General features: G+C 40.1%; 2 protein-coding genes across 2 annotated transcripts in view; both read left to right on the forward strand.

Annotated features, from left to right (window-relative positions):
* The first annotated feature begins 849 nt into the window (after positions 1 to 849).
* Positions 850 to 1,608, forward strand: LOC132582950 (vomeronasal type-2 receptor 26-like). Its single transcript, XM_060254617.1, has one exon. The coding sequence runs from the start codon at positions 850 to 852 to the stop codon at positions 1,606 to 1,608; it is 759 nt and encodes a 252-aa protein (XP_060110600.1).
* Positions 1,609 to 5,229: 3,621 nt separating this feature from the next.
* The window catches only part of LOC132582951 (vomeronasal type-2 receptor 26-like), a 34,493-nt gene continuing 23,651 nt past the window's right edge, over positions 5,230 to 16,071 (forward strand). The window contains exons 1-3 of the mRNA XM_060254618.1: positions 5,230 to 5,520; positions 6,375 to 6,391; positions 8,942 to 9,004. Of these exons, the coding sequence (XP_060110601.1) occupies positions 5,230 to 5,520; positions 6,375 to 6,391; positions 8,942 to 9,004 (371 nt within the window). The remainder of the gene's footprint in view (positions 5,521 to 6,374; positions 6,392 to 8,941; positions 9,005 to 16,071) is intronic.

A 16,071-nucleotide genomic window follows, 5' to 3' on the forward strand; every position in this document is an offset into this window, starting at 1 on the left:
TCGAGCTGAGCAAAAACTCTGAGTTTCAAACATTGCACTTCTGAACTTATTTCCTTAAGTGAACTTTCCCCAAGCTTTTGCCTTTGCAATGTGCCATTCAAGCCAAAACCCTCAATTTGTCACAGTAAATTACACACTTTACGGCTGCCAGAGAAAGACCAGTTCTTGCAACCATGTTCTCACTTGGCACAATATAGGATCTGCAACTGGTAGCAGCCTTAGTCAGAATCCTATCCTATACCGTAGACCGGCTTGCAAGCCTCCAGGTGGTCAACCAAATTTACAGTAACTCATCAAATGGCAGAGAACATTTCAGATGGAGAAAGTGGCTGCTTTGGAGGTTAGACTCTATGGCAACATAACCTTTGATCCCTCACCAATTTCTGCCTTCTTCTGGTTCCCCTCCCCCCCCCACCATTTCAAAGAAATTTCCAGCATTGAGTCAACAACCCTAGTATCTCTCTGTGTCAAAGGAGGGGAGGGGTTAGTTTGCTTTTTCTTCACATTCACTCAATAGGAAGAGTTTACACGTATTCACAGATTAAAATGAATATAAAAATGGTACTTAACACCTTCCCACTCAGCCAGCATTTAGGTATTAGATGAAAAGCTACAATCATATTGCTGGTTGCGCACAAGCAATTTAAGGAAGAGTCACCTTTCAAACAGCTCTGAGATGGCTCCTCTGTCCTTTCCTCTTCCTTTTCAGACATGGATGACTGTTTTGCATGCCCAGAAGATCAATATCCAAATATGGCCCAGGAAGGATGCATCCCTAAAATGAGAAGCTTCCTCTCTTTTGAAGAACCTCTAGGGATCAGTCTGGTTTTACTTGCTCTGTCTTTGTCCATGACTACAGTCTTAATCCTAGGAATTTTCATTAAACACAGAGATACTCCCATTGTCAAAGCCAACAACACGGATATCACCTACACTCTTCTCATGTCCCTCCTCTTCTGCTTCCTCTGCTCTTTGCTGTTTCTTGGAGAACCCACCAAGGTGACCTGCTTCTTCCGACAATCTGCTTTCAGCATCATCTTCTCAGTGGCTGTTTCTTGTGTCTTGGCCAAAACCATTACTGTAGTTGTAGCTTTCATGGCCACCAAACCTGGTTCCAACTTGAGGAAGTGGATGGGCAAAAGACTGGCCAACCTCATTGTCATTTCTTGTTCTCTCATCCAAGCAAGTATTTGTACAGTGTGGCTAGGAACGTCTCCCCCTTTCCCGGATTTGGACACTCTGTCCCTGACTGTAGAAATCATAGTAGAATGTAATGAAGGCTCTGTCGTTATCTTTTATATTGCTCTGGGCTACCTGGGATTTCTGTCTCTCATAAGTTTGCTTGTAGCCTTTGTAGCCCGTAAGTTGCCAGATAGTTTTAATGAAGCCAAATTGATCACTTTCAGCATGCTGATGTTTTGCAGTGTTTGGTTGTGTTTTGTCCCAACATACCTAAGCACCAAAGGAAAACCGATGGTGGCTGTGGAGATCTTCTCTATCTTGGCCTCCAGTGCTGGCTTACTGGCTTGTATCTTTTCCCCCAAGTGCTATGTAATCATGCTGAGGCCTGAACTCAATACAAAGGATCATCTTATGCTTAAAAATTAAGTATATACTCCCTTCTTCTTTCTGTGTGTGGGTGTTTATCAAAATAAGAACACTGAGCCTACTCTATGATTTATTTTGGCTCCCTAATAACTTCCTTCTATCCCACATATTCAGATATGTCCAATATATAATAAAATGATAAAAAGAGATTGACTCTATTTTGTGAAGGGGATCAAGATGATACATAAATTTCCACCAATTCTGGTTTTCCTCTCACATCCATCCTCAGGGGCCCCTGTGTCCTGGAAATACTATTCCCAACTTCCGTATGCAACTTGACAGCACTTCCCACCATCAAGTCATGGATCTTTCCAGACATCAAAACTGAATCTCAGTATAATTATATAGAAAGAACATTCCTCTCAAAAATGTCCAGAGTTGAGAGGAACATAGAGCACCACTCCAGTTCTTTGAAATTTAAGACTGCAGAGATGGCTTTCTTAGTGGTGGAGGAAAGGCAGTGCCAGTTCTTCTGCCTCTCCTAGGGTTACAAGATACCATGGATGAAGTGAGCCTGCAGCCCTGATGAGAAGCTGAAAGGTTTTGTTGGACTCAGACAACATTCACATCCTCCTTAACACAAGATTTTGAAATTGCTCCATATGACCATGTCCCTTTTTTAAAATGAAACCCGAGACTATACGCTCCTCCATATTTGCATTCTTAATTTGAGGCCTCTGTTCAATCACACTACTTTTAAGAAGAAGAATATAAAACTGGATGTTTTCAACAGACACAGGATCATTGCAGATTTCACTTACATCATTCTTTTTTGACATTGTAACACCAGATAAGTCCAATATGGGATTGTACGCCCATGTGAACGACTGTATGTCGGCACGTGTGTCTCACATTTTATAAGATGAATCCAAAAATTAATGAAAGAGGAAGACAGATAACAGCAAACAAATGGACAATAACAGAGAGTAAGGTGAAAAGAAAAACTGTGTTGTGCCCCGCCTTTGTTGTCAGGAACACTTTTCTCCATGCAAATTTGGCGAGGGATCCTGGAAGGTTTTTTGCCATTTTCAGGGCATAGGAGCAGGGCTCATAGGGGTGTGGGGGGAAGTATTTGGTAATTTTGTGCATTGTTCAGGTAGTAGGACTCGTTGACTTTGGAGATCCCTTCCAATTCCATGATTGCTATTGAGAAAACATTTCAAAACAGGGTACAGATCCCGATTCCTTTCACATGAGGTTCACTCATCTTCCAATATATACTGATCTCTGTTTTATGTTTTTTTCTATGGTTTGGTAATGAATGCATGTGCATCACATTCCGCAACATGCATTGTTGAAATGTTTAAATATTTTTAAATTCACATTCTTTGTATTCAGTTAACGATAGATATGCAGTTCTTTAGTGGTGCTCAGAAGCATTTTGAGATGCCATGTTCCACCTCCTTTGCTTTCTTGGGCACCACATATCAGTACAAGTCATTGACCCCAAGAAAGAGGTGGTACCATGGCATTGCTGCTAAGTGCAACACAGATAGCAGGAACCCCATTTATGGTTTTAAATACATATCCAACAACAGGATTTAGATACTAATCTTGATTTCAAGGTAGATGGTGTGAGCTGTGCTAAACAAGCGCAGAAAATGCTAAAAGGTGTCTTTTTCTTTTTTTCATTTTTTTAAAGTACTGCCTCACATTCCCAATGCAATGAATGGCTTCACCAGTGCAATGGATGGCCTCATTACATAATTTGACAAAATTTGTTTTACAAGGGCTTGGGATGGCATCTGGCTTAAAAATAGAAATAAATCTGGCGGGGGGGGGGCCTGAAGAGAGTGGAATTCAGGAAGGAGAGGGAGCTCAGTGGAGATACAATGTTATCAATCATGTCCTCTGATGCTTCTATTTGTTTAGGGAAAATTATCTTTGGTCAAGATATCACTAGTAACTTCAGAAAGACTCCACCCCCCAAAAAAAAAAATCTGGAAAATGGTAACTTTAGAACAGCCTGGGACTGCTGTTCCACAATGGAGAACTGTATCAGCAATTCTGTTTATTGTCCCACCAAGAATGAGAAGACTAGATGTTAGGTTAAAAGAAAAGAATGGAGCCCAAATTGTCACTTTTGGTCCAAACTTCAAAGGGATAATTATCTCCCCCTGTAATTATCTACATTGCTGTAATTGGTTCCACTGAACAAATCTCCAGGGCTTTTCAGAAGGCAACAGAAAACTGTAAACAAAATTGGAAGTAGCTATGAAATGTCCCTGTGTCTGTGAGAAGTTGGAAAAGGGACTGGACAGGACATTGTCAGTTCGACATCTCAGATTTTGCATCTAGATAGAAGTTGTAAAGAATGGAGAAGCTAGTGTGTTTCCAACTGCTGTTGCTTCTCATGGAATGCAGAGTAAATGGCATGAGGTGTATCAAAAATGACCCTCTCCCTGTGCCACATGAGTGGTATCAGCCAGGTGACCTCCACATTGGTGGGATTACTTCTCAGATCATTTACACTCTTCATATTCGTCTTTTCAAGGAACATCCTTTGATGAAGTCATATGACTTTCCACAGTAAGAATCACCCAGACTCCCACATTCTGTTACTTTGGTCTGATGAAATGCACAAACATCAGCTGTACTCAAAGATAGGACCAATAGGCATGGTGCATCGCAGCTTGCCATGCCAGTATGATGTTGTGGTTCAGAGCACAGAATCTAATTTGGGAGAACCAGGTTTGATTCCCCAATCCTCTACATGATTGATCGATCTGGGGTCAGTCCCAGTTCTTCTCAATAACAGTCATTGAATGAGCTCTCACCCCCCCCCCCCCAAGTGTCAGTTGTGGGGAGAGGAAGAGGAGATTTTAAGCTGCTCAGAGTCTCCCAGTGAAGGGTAGGGGATAAATCTCATCTCTTCTACTTCTCTTGTGATCACTTTATCAGTATTCTCTATTCTGTTCACAGTCCATGTGAAATTTGTCATCTATCTTGGGAAAATGGGGAGACATGTTTTATTTGAATTATGCTGATACTTTGTTACATGCTTCCTATGCTATAACATGGCAAAACCAGGAAAAAATTAGGAAACAGATTTTCAACATTCCAATATATAAGAGAGTGCAAAGTATTCTGGGGGGAATCTAGGGAAAACAAGCAAGGTTGATTTTTAAAAAATCTTACAGGCTGTTGTTTGAAATAAAGACAATGTGTGTGTGTGAAGCTGGACTGCCATGAGCATGTCAACAGAGATCTCACAAGCTATTGTTGGGAGATGAGAGCCAGGAACAAGAACCGGGACTTCTTTTTGTAATGTCCATAATATCTTACCCTGAACAGATGCCAGTTTACTGTGTGGGAGGGGGCTAAAATACCTCCCCTTTAAACTTCCAAATGCTTCTCCAAAGCAGGATGTTCCCCCCATAATGAGTGAAGGTTATGCACTAGATTTTAGGGGGTTGTTCAGCTTTTTTGACCCATACGAGATACACACTTTGCTATTAGATACAAGAAAATGCTAAAAGTACAGTGTGGAAAAGAGAAAGCTTTTTTCTATAATGTGTTATAACTGCAATATTAATGTTAGCTGGCCTTAAGATGAAGGCTGTTGTAGAATTCCCTTAAAATAGAGAATCTCTCTCTCTCTCTCTCTCTCTCTCTCTTAGAATGGTGACTAAATTCTACCAACATGCCCTGGCCTTGGCTTTTGCTGTAAATAACATCAATGAGAACACCCAGATCCTGCCAAATGTCACCCTCGGATTCCATATCTCTGACAGCTATTATGATCCAAGGATGACTTACTGGACCACCTTGAACCTGCTCTTCAAATCACAGAGATTTTTGCTTAACTATGAATGTGATTCCCAGAGAAATATGGTTGCAATTATTGGTGGATTTGGTCCTGCTGTTTCCTTCCATGTGGCAGATATCTTAGGGATTTACAAGATTCCACAGGTAGGATGTATCTATGATGGTGATTAACGCAGCAATGGTCCACAACATGATTAAATAGTAGACAAAAGTTTATTTATGAATTAACATACTGAATAGGAAAAAGGAGAGACAGGTAGGTTCCTAACTACATCACTGTCTTAGAGAGAGAGTAATACCGAGTCTGACACCTTCAAGAAGAAAGGGGATATTGCCCTAAATCACATAGATTTTTGCTTAATTATGAATGTAATTCCTAGAGAAATATGCTTGCAATTATTGATGGATTTGGTCGTGCTATCTCCTACATGTTTCATATATCATAGGAATTTTTAAGATTGCACAGGTAGGATGTATCTATGGTGTTGGCAAAGTTATTAATGCAGCAAAGGTCCACAACATGATTAAATAGTAGACAAAAGTTTATTTATGAATTAACATATTGGCTAGGAAAAAGGATAGACAGAGGTAGGTTCCTAACTACATCTCTAGCTTAGAGAGAGAGTAAGACCGAGTCTGGCACTTTCAAAAAGAAAGGGGATATTGTCCTAAGAGTAGCTATCTGGAGACAGACCAAGAATGTCACTTAAAAGGAGAGGTTCTGACCTCACTATCCTGTCTAATTGTCTTCTGACTTCCCCCTTCAGGGTCTTTATCTTTTCTTATTTGTACAACAGACATTACTTTTTCCAAAACATGGAAGTATGATGAATTGACACATCAACAAAAAGGGAAAATTCTTACTGCTGAATAAGATGTAGGACAAATTCAATGTTAATGTAGATTGACCATGGAAAATGAGGGTGGAAAGAATGGGAAAATGTAATCAACATTCAGGTGATTTCTTTCTGTTTATCGTTTTCATCATTCATTTCCAGGCAGCCAGCCTTGGGAGGTAATTCTGCAGAATAAAATAAAATAATTTTTAAAACATCTGTCTGTTTTCTTTCAGCTCATCTATGGCTCATTTGCATGTGAGGAGAGAGACTTCCCTTTCTTTTTCCGCATGGTCCCAGATGAAAATGCTCAGTATATGGGAATCATTCAATTGCTTCTCTATTTTGGATGGACATGGGTTGGCCTCTTTGCTGTAGATGATCACAGTGGAGAACATTTCTTGCAGGCCCTGGAGATATTGTTTTTCCAGAACAGAATTTGTTTGGAGTTCACAGAAAAAATCCCAAACCAATCCAGATATGATTCATGGAGTGACATAAACGACTTAATCTTAAAAGTATATTGGCCTTTGATGCAGAGCAAAGCAAATACTTGTATTATCTATGGAGAAGCTCTGACCATGATAACAATGAACACTGTGATGTTTTTAGGAGATCCTGGATATGAAGAAAACCCACTATATAGAAAAGTATGGATTCTGACAGCCCAAGTGGATTTCATACAAAGCAGCACTTTGAACAGTTTGAGTTTCTATCAGTTTCAAGGTGCTCTCTCCTTCACAGTGTGCACCAATGAGCTTCTTGGATTCAAAGAATTTCTTCAGAACATCAACCCTTTTTGGACACAAGGCAATGATTTTCTCAGGCTGTTTTGGGAGCTATCATTTCACTGTACCTTTCCAAACGCTGAGGAGCTTATGATGAACAGTGAAAAATGTACTGGGGAGGAGAGACTGGAGAGACTTCCTGGGAATATTTTTGAAATGCGTATGTTGGGCCACAGTTACAGTATCTATAATGCTGTCTATGCTGTGGCACTGGCTCTACATGCCATGTACTCATCTAGGTCTAAGCACAGAGCAACTGTAGGTGACAAAAAGCATTCATTTTCAGGCAGCCAACCTTGGGAGGTAATTCTGCAGAATAAAATAACTTTATTGCCTTGAATATGTTATGTAATTTTATACATTGAACTGTTGCACTGTTCCACTAATGGTTCAGGAGAGCCTTTGTATAAAGAGAATAGAGTCATAACTAACACTTTACGGTCATTTCCTTTGCTCTGCTTATAATGTACACCATTGCCTACACCTGAATACTTTAAACCATTTTTGTGTTATTATTTATTGTATGCATTATATTTTTTTGATCACCTCTTAGTGTATTAAAGCAATCCTGCAGATCTCTTTTATTATCAGTCAAAGGCTAGCCGCAATAATGTTGTCTTGCAAGCCTTGCAGAACTGGGCAAGTTCCCACAAGGCTCTAACCTCCTCCAGTTGCTGGTTCCACCAAGAGGTGGCAGCGATCGAGAAGGCTTCCTCCCTAGTCCTTTTTAGTCTTGCCTCCCTCCCCCCAGGGATCGATAATAGATTTTGTGTTCCAGATCTGAGGACTCTCTGGGGAATATGTGGGGAGAGACGGTCCCTAAGGTAGACAGGTCCACAGCCATATAGGGTTTTATAGGTAATGACCTGCACTTTGTAACAAATCAAAGTTGTGGTCCATGAAAATAGCAAATGCACCTACCAGAAAAATGGACCACGGACTAGCCCCCAGTCCATGTTGAATTTTAGTCCATGAATCAGTCTGTGCCCCTCCCAAGTTCAGATAACAACCTAATACTGGAACTAAAATAATCTGAGTGCACTACATTTTAAGGCATAAGATCTATCTTTCAGGCTATATCAGGGGGTAGGAGAGTGCATCAGCTGTATCAGTGAAGAAATGTACAATCTGGACATGCAGCAGTGATTTTTCTTCCAACTGTGCAATCTTTCCATCATTGAATTAGGCTATCATTTTGAGCATCCGTTTCTCTCTCCCCCCCCATCTCTTTCAACTAGCTCCATTCTTTTCTTCAAGGTCTTTCCTTTAATAGTTCAGCTGGGGAAACCATGTCTTTTAATAAGAATAAGGAAATGGGAACTGGATTTGACATCATGAACCTGGTGATGTTTCCAAACAAGTCCTTTCTTCAAATGAAAGTTGGAAGGCTGGAAGTAGATGAATATGAAGGAAGAAGATTCATCATTCATGAAAATATGATCATATGGCACAGGCATTTTAACCAGGTGTGGATTGCAAACGATACCTGTCATGTGACAGAACTGAATAACTTTATTTCCTTGAACTTGTTATGCAATTTTATACATTGTACTCTTGCACTGTTCCACTAATGGTTCAGGAGAGCCTTTGTATACAGTGAATAGAGTAATAGCTCACCTTAATATATGTTTGTCACCGCCTCCCCATCCAGTCCAGAATTCAAAGCCTTTTCATAAAAGTACTAATATCCAGAATATGGTGAGTCGCATACTACATTCAAGAACTAGTAAGAGATGTAACCATTAAAGTGTCATCAATGTATCTTAGACCAATTTCGCACTCGTCTTACCCCGTTGCGTTCCTCTTCTCTGTGCAGCGTCCTTCAGATTTCCCACTATCTGTTCCCGAGCTGCAGCAAACATAGCAGTTTTCTCCCGGCAAACAGAAACAGCTAAAAAACAGTTTCTGTTTGCCATGTGAAAACCACGATGTTTGCTGCAGCTGTGGAGTGGATAGTGGGAAATTCGAAGGATGCTGTGCGGAGAAGAGGAACGTGATAGCAGGGTAAGATGATTGTGAAATCGGTCTTATCCTCAACATGGTTGCATATGTGGATACTTAAATCCAGAGACTTGAGCCATGAACACAGGAGACAAATCTGTCTACAAACCCAGAAAAAAGATCCGATTTTCTGGAAAATGAAGTACCTGTAGCTTTAAGAAACAAATGTTTATACTTATAGCTTGATGGCAACTACAGCAGTATTGTCAGCTGAATCCCAGCTTCGGTTTTCTCTTATAAAAATGCAGGAGGAAGTGGAAAGAGTCCTTTCAGTGCTCTTTTAGTCTTCAAAGAAAAAATTTCAGGCTCAGGCCTAACAGAAAACACTGGGGGAATTGCATGACTCACCCAAATTTGCTTCCTTGTTACCATTTGAAAGGAGACAAATAGTGGTTAGTGTGTCAGATTAGAATCTGGGAAGCTCTGGTTCAAATCTTCTGTTTGCCAAGGAAGCTGCTTGGGTGATGTTGGACCATCACTCTGCCTCTCAGCCATACCTTCCTCTCAGAGTTGTGTGATTTTAGCTGCTTTGGGTCTCCATTGTGGAGAAAGGCTGGATATAAATGAAGTAGATAATAAATATAGCTGAGGATGGGTGGCAGATAAAACTGTGTTGGTGGGCAGAAAGGAGAAAAGAAAACAAGTAGGGAAAGGTGAGGATATGGCGAGAATATGCTTGAAGGGTCAATACTATCAGAAAGAAGAAAATGAAGTAGAGAGGAAAATGTCGTTCCCCTTCCCCAACAAATCTTCACAGGTTCACTGCCTGGATATCTCTATTTTTCGTAGCATTTTGATGAAATTACTGTTGATGTAGAATTTCCTTACCTTTCTTAAAACGTGGTAAAATTGTGAGTCATAAAAACATTAGAAGAACCCTGCAGATCAGACCAGTGGTCTATCTTGTCTCACAAAGTGGCCAACTACTTCCTGGCAGCCATAAAAAAGTACTTCAAGTGTCATAATTGGCCCCAGTAGTTGGTTATCCCTATTTTTTTTAATGAGGCAATGAGTTGAACAATCAAATGCTTTTCTCTGTAATCAAAGCTTTCTACAACCAAGTGAGAGACAACAAAAATATTCTGCCATAATCAGAAACTACAAGTGGATTGTTGCTAAAATAATGCTCTGCTTTCTTGCACTTTAAATGTATAATTTCCCAGTGTATATTTTTTGAACAATGAATAATTTCTCCTGTCTCAACAATTTATATGCTAGCACAGGTGGTGCCCGTTTCTGTGTGCAATGACTACTGCCGCCCTGGTTATCACAAGAAAAAGAAGGAAGGGGAGAAATTTTGCTGCTATGATTGTGCTCCTTGTCCAAAAGGGAAGTTTTCCAGCCACAAAGGTAGATGTTGCAATGAATTGGATTTCCCAAGCATTGACAATTGTTATAGAAGTAAATTTAATGAATTGATAATTTGCCATTGTACATGTTGAAAAACAATAGAAAGAGTTCCCAAAATATACTGGATGATAATTTGGGGTAATGGAAGATTCAAATGCTGGCACATCTCCTGCACATATGTGCAGACACATCTCCTGTACTAGATTAGGTCAGAAAGATTTATTTATGCCCACAGAACTGTGGAGAACTACGTGAAGAGATGAAGAAACCTCAAATTATTTGCTTTTTAAGGAGAGCATCAGACTTAAGGTGTATTCACACACAATATATAATCTGTATTAATGCATATTGCTATTAGATTTTACAATGTTAAATGGGAAAATGCACTTGTAGTATCAACACACCTTTAGATTTGAGCTGATGGCTGAACAAAGCAGGGCTAAATGTAGGTACAGCTACATTGACATTTGGACAGAGTCTTAAACAAATGTGTCAAGGGAAGTAAAGTATAGACGTTGAAGAACTGAAACAGTTCATGTCACAAGTAATGAAGAAACTATTACAGGTTTATGGAATCAAACACCTCACAACCACAGCTTATCATGCACAGGAAAATTACCCAAATGAAAGGCACCTTGAACCATATGCTGAAGACTTGTACTGTGAAATATCCTAACAACCGGGATCGGCAACATCACCATCTACTGTTTTGTTATCAAGAAATGCCACAGGAGTCCTTTCAAGATGCACTTTGGATGCCAGGCAAGAGGGCCTATGGGCATCTTTAAAGAAGTGTGGATGAGTTGATAGATAGATCAAAAGCAACGATGTAGTCACCTGTCTTCAGAAGCTACAGGAGCACCTGCAAGAAATAAGAGAGGCTGTAGCAGACAACATGCAAAGAGCCCAGGAGAAACAGAAGACCTGGTACAATGCCAGAGCCAGAGAAAAAGCGTCTTCAAGTCAAAAGACCAAGTCCTCAATTTGAAACCTCAAAGAAAGCACAAGCTGAAAACAGAATGGGAAAGACCTTTAAGTGTTTTAAATAGGGTTGGTAGGTTGACTTACCTGGCCAGCAGGAGTCTCCCATTATCCTTCCAGGAGGCCAGAAGTAGGGTTGCCAAGTCCTCAGCTCTCTCTTGCGTGTGACGTGATGATGTCACCCAGAAGTGACATCATAAAAATGGCGGTGCCCATGCGGGGCTGCTCTAGGCATTTCCAGGGAAACTCTATGGTTTTCCCAGATGCTCTAGCCAGTTGGGAGGTTAAAACTCTATGATACAAGCTGAGAAAGGAAAGGGAGAAAAACATTATCAGATCAATGATGCGAATGAGGAGGTTTCTAAAACATCACAAATGCAAGTAATTATTCAAAACTTCTATCAGAACCTTTATGATAAACAGGAGATTCTGGAACAACTGCAGACGGAATATATTGAAGAAGTTCAAATCCAACAGTTAACTAAAGTGCAGAAGGAAACATTAGAGGAACCAATTACTATCCATGAGATTTGTGAAGCGATCCAAAAACAGAAAAACAATAAAATGCCGGGCCCAGATGGCCTACCAATTGAATTTTTTAAGGCATTTGAACAATCCCTACTAATTCCATATAAGAATGTGATCGAGGAAATTCAAGATTCGGCTGTAATCCCAGTATCTTGGAGAGAAGCAGTAATTTCCTTGATACACAAGGAAGGAACAGACCTGCAAGAGATAAAGAACTATTGACCTATCTCCCTTTTAAATGCAGATTATAAAATATATACTACAATTTTGACAAACAGACTCAAAAAAGTCATTCCATCTGTAATACATGCTGACCAAACAGGTTTCGTTCCTGGGAGAAAGATGAGCCAGAATATAAGATACCTCCTCAATATATTATCATGAACACCCAGATAAACAATTCACTGGTATTATGTTAGATGCTGAAAAGGCATTTGATAATGTTAATTGGAGTTTCATACTAGAATCCCTAAAAGCCATTGGGTGCGGAAGAAAATTTTGTAAATTAGTTGAAGTAGTATACACCAGTCAAAATGCAAAAGTAAAGCTCAACGGCCAGCTTTCTGGTGTGATTGAAATTAAACAGGGCACGAGACAAGGTTGCCCACTGTCTCCTTTACTATTTATAATAATGTTGGAATTTCTCCTTAAAAGTACAAGAGAAGATCATGGAATTAAAGGAACTGGAGTTAAGGATGAAAAATACAAAATTTAAGCATTTGCAGATGATGTTTTACTCATAGTAGATCCTAAGCATTCAATTGACCATATTAAAAAGAGACTTGAACAGTTTGGGGCAGTATCGGGCTTTAAAGTGAATAGGAACAAAACTCAATTTCTAACACAAAATTTAACAAAGGAACAAATTACATGCCTGGAGAATAAATCAGGTTTCAGATGCGAGAAGAAAGTGAAATATCTGGGCGTATGTGTGACAAGTGATTTGAGAACATTGCAAAAAGATAACTACGATAAAATTTTAAAGGAAATCCAGGCAGACCTGAACAGATGGAAAAATTTGCAAATCTCTTTGTTGGGAAGAGTAGCCACTATTAAAATGAACATATTACCTAGAATACTTTTTCTCTTCCAGATGATTCCTATCTTGCTCCCCAAAACTTTTTTCCAACAGTTGGATAAGATGATATCAGCCTTTATTTAGCAAAACAAAAAGCCAAGAATAAAACTTAAAATTTCGCAAGACAGCAAACTAAGAGGCGGTTTAGCCCTACCAGAGTGGAGAACTTACTACAAAGCTTACTGCCTTGTCTGGGCTAGGGAATGGCTACTTCTGGAGAATAAAAGATTACTTGTGCTAGAGGGAGCAGGCTTAGTTAAAGGCTGGCACTCATATGTATGGTACCAGATCCCCCTCGAGAACAATAATTTTTTTCAACATGTAGTTAGGAAACCAATTTTTAAGATATGGACCGAAATAAAGAGAATATTCTATAACAAAGTCCCTCTCTGGGTATCCCCTGTAGAAGCATCTCTACATCCTAATGTTTATTGCTGGGATACCAACTATAATTATAATGTTTTGTTAGATGTCACCCAAAATTTGATCTTAGATGACAATATTAAACTGGACTGGTGGACAAAAACACAATTCAATTCTAGATTTCAGACAGATAAAACAATGGGGTTCTTTAAAAAAACCAAATGACTTCGACATGATAATATATGATAAGCAGAAATTCATTTCCAGAATATATAATTGGTTGTTAATGAATAAAATGCAAGATGAATTGGTCAAAGAGAGTTGGATTAGGTGGCTGAAGGATTTCGGATACAATATTGAGTTGGAAGAATGGGAAAATATTTGGAAACAGAATCTCCAATTAACTTTAGCATCTGAATTTAAGGAAACCTGTATAAAATGGCCTATAGATGGTATTTAACCCCGGAGAGGCTGGCCAAGATTTATCCAAGCTACTCTAACAAATGCTGGAAATGTGGGAAGGTGAAAGGAACCCTGTATCATATCTGGTGGCAGTGTACCCACGTCAAAAAATATTGGGCCCAAATTAATATTTGGTGCCAGAAAATCTTTAAAATAAGACTTCCGCATACACCTGAATTTTATCTGTTAAGTATAGTAAAGAAAAATCTCCCCAAATTAGAGAAAAAACTTTGGGTACATATTGTTACCATAGCTAGAATTCTATACGCCAGGTATTGGAAGGTTGCAAAAATTCCAGAAAGGGATGAATTAATGCAAAAGCTATTTGAGGCAGCAGAGCTAGATATGCTAACAATGAAATTAAGAGGACAGTCTTACTCGGCTTGTAAAAAGATTTGGAATCCGCTGTATCTATGGATAAAAATTATGGGAATTGAAATGAGGAACTTGAATCTATGTTTTGGTGGTCCCCCATAAGCTCTTGGTGGTGGGCGGGGAATGGTGGTGTGGGTGCTGTAATGTGTCGTATTGTTGTAATAATTTGTTATGGCAAGCATTTTTTGTACTGTAAGTAATCTTTAAAAAACTGTTTTATTGCCAAAAAAAACCTCTATGATACCTATGCACCATAAAGTTTTTACCTCCCAAATAGCTGAAGTATCTGGGAAAACCATAGAGTTTTCATGGAAATCCCTAGAGCGGCCCCTCATGAACACCACCATTTTTTCCAAGTGATGTCATTGCACCAGCGATGTTGGGGTAGGTTCCACATTGGGCCGGCAGGTTGGGAACCTCCCAGGTGGGAGAACCCCCGCCCGGACCTGGGGATTAGTAGCCCTAACCAGAAGTGATGTTGGGCATTTTTGGGCCTATTTTTGGTTTGATGTTTACATAAGGTTGAAAGATCCAACTCAAAAAATATCTGGGGACTTTGGAGTGGAGCCAGGAGCAAGGATGTGACGAGCATGACTGAACTCCAAAGGGAGCTCTGGCCATCCCATTTAGAGGGACTGCACATCTTTTAAATTCCTTTCCTCCATTTGGTAATAATGAAAGACAGGGGCACCTTATTTTCAGGGTCATAGAACTGGATTCCCTGGTCCAATCTCTTTGAAACTTGGGGGTGTTTGAGGAGAGGCACCAGATGCTTTGCTGCAAAGTTGGTGTTTTTACCACAAAAACCCAGCCCCCAGAGACCCAGATACTCACAGGTCGATTCTCCATTATAGTCAATGGGAATTGGTCTCCATAGGGTATAATGAAATGCTCAGGAGACAACCCCTGCACTTTCAGAACCCTGAAGTGGGGGGAGGGCCTCCAAACCAGGGATCCCTTGCCCCCAACTGGGGATTGGCAAACCTAGGCCTACTGCCTTCTGGTTGGGAGTCACACAGGTTTTTGGGCAAAACACTATGGTAAATTTGGCTATACACTGTAGAGTTTTCCCCATAAATCAATGTCACCCTCCCCAACCAGAAGTAGGTCTGAAACTGGTAGTAAACCCAAAGTAGGAATGAAACCAGAAATAGCCCCCAAAAGATCAGTTGGGGGCAGGATTTCCCCCACTGGTCTGCTGGCCAGTGATGAGCAAAAGCCTACAAAAGTGGGGGTTCCTCCATTCGCATGGTGGGGGCTAGCAACCATAGCTGTTAAAAAGTTTCAAATGTAAACTATCTGGTAAATGTAAATTCAGAAAAGGGTAGTGTAAAATGTTTCATGCTAATGTGCTTATGGTTTACCGCAATAGAGGTTATCTGGTCCTTACGGCCAGAGGCAGGGAAAAAGAAAACTTTGATATGTTGGAGGAAGATAACTAAAGATAGCAGTGAGGTAAATTTGGCATCAACCTCAACTAAATACTAACAATGGCACATTAAGGCTGCCTTAATGGGGGATCAGACCATCTTTTTTTTTTTTTTCCAGTTCCCCAGCACAAGGTCAATACTAGGGATACCGGGCCTTTTTGCTCTCCCACCTTAGAGTAACTGACCCAAATGTCATTAGTATCAAAAGGAAGGTTTAAAAAAATGTCGAGGCTTGGTCTGATTGTACCATCAGAAAGTCCTTGGGCCTCACCAGTTAATTTAGTCCCAAAACCATATTGGCAGGTGGCCATGTATCCTAAGGCCCATCCGAAAACTGCATTGATGACCAGAGAGTCATTCTGAGATTTCACCAGGGCTCTTTTTTTTTTTGAGCAGGAATACAGGAACACAGGTCTGACTGGATTGGTGTCAGGGGGTGTGGTCTTATATGCCAACGAGTTCCTGCTTGGCTTTTTCAAAAAAAAGCCCTGGATTTCACTCTT

Source organism: Heteronotia binoei, chromosome 15 (genome assembly GCF_032191835.1).
Source record: "Heteronotia binoei isolate CCM8104 ecotype False Entrance Well chromosome 15, APGP_CSIRO_Hbin_v1, whole genome shotgun sequence".
Taxonomy (NCBI): Eukaryota; Metazoa; Chordata; class Lepidosauria; order Squamata; family Gekkonidae; genus Heteronotia; species Heteronotia binoei.

Excerpts from the sequence above, each read along its gene's own strand:
- LOC132582950 (XM_060254617.1), top strand. The coding sequence starts at position 850 with ATGACTACAGTCTTAATCCTAGGAATTTTCATTAAACACAGAGATACT.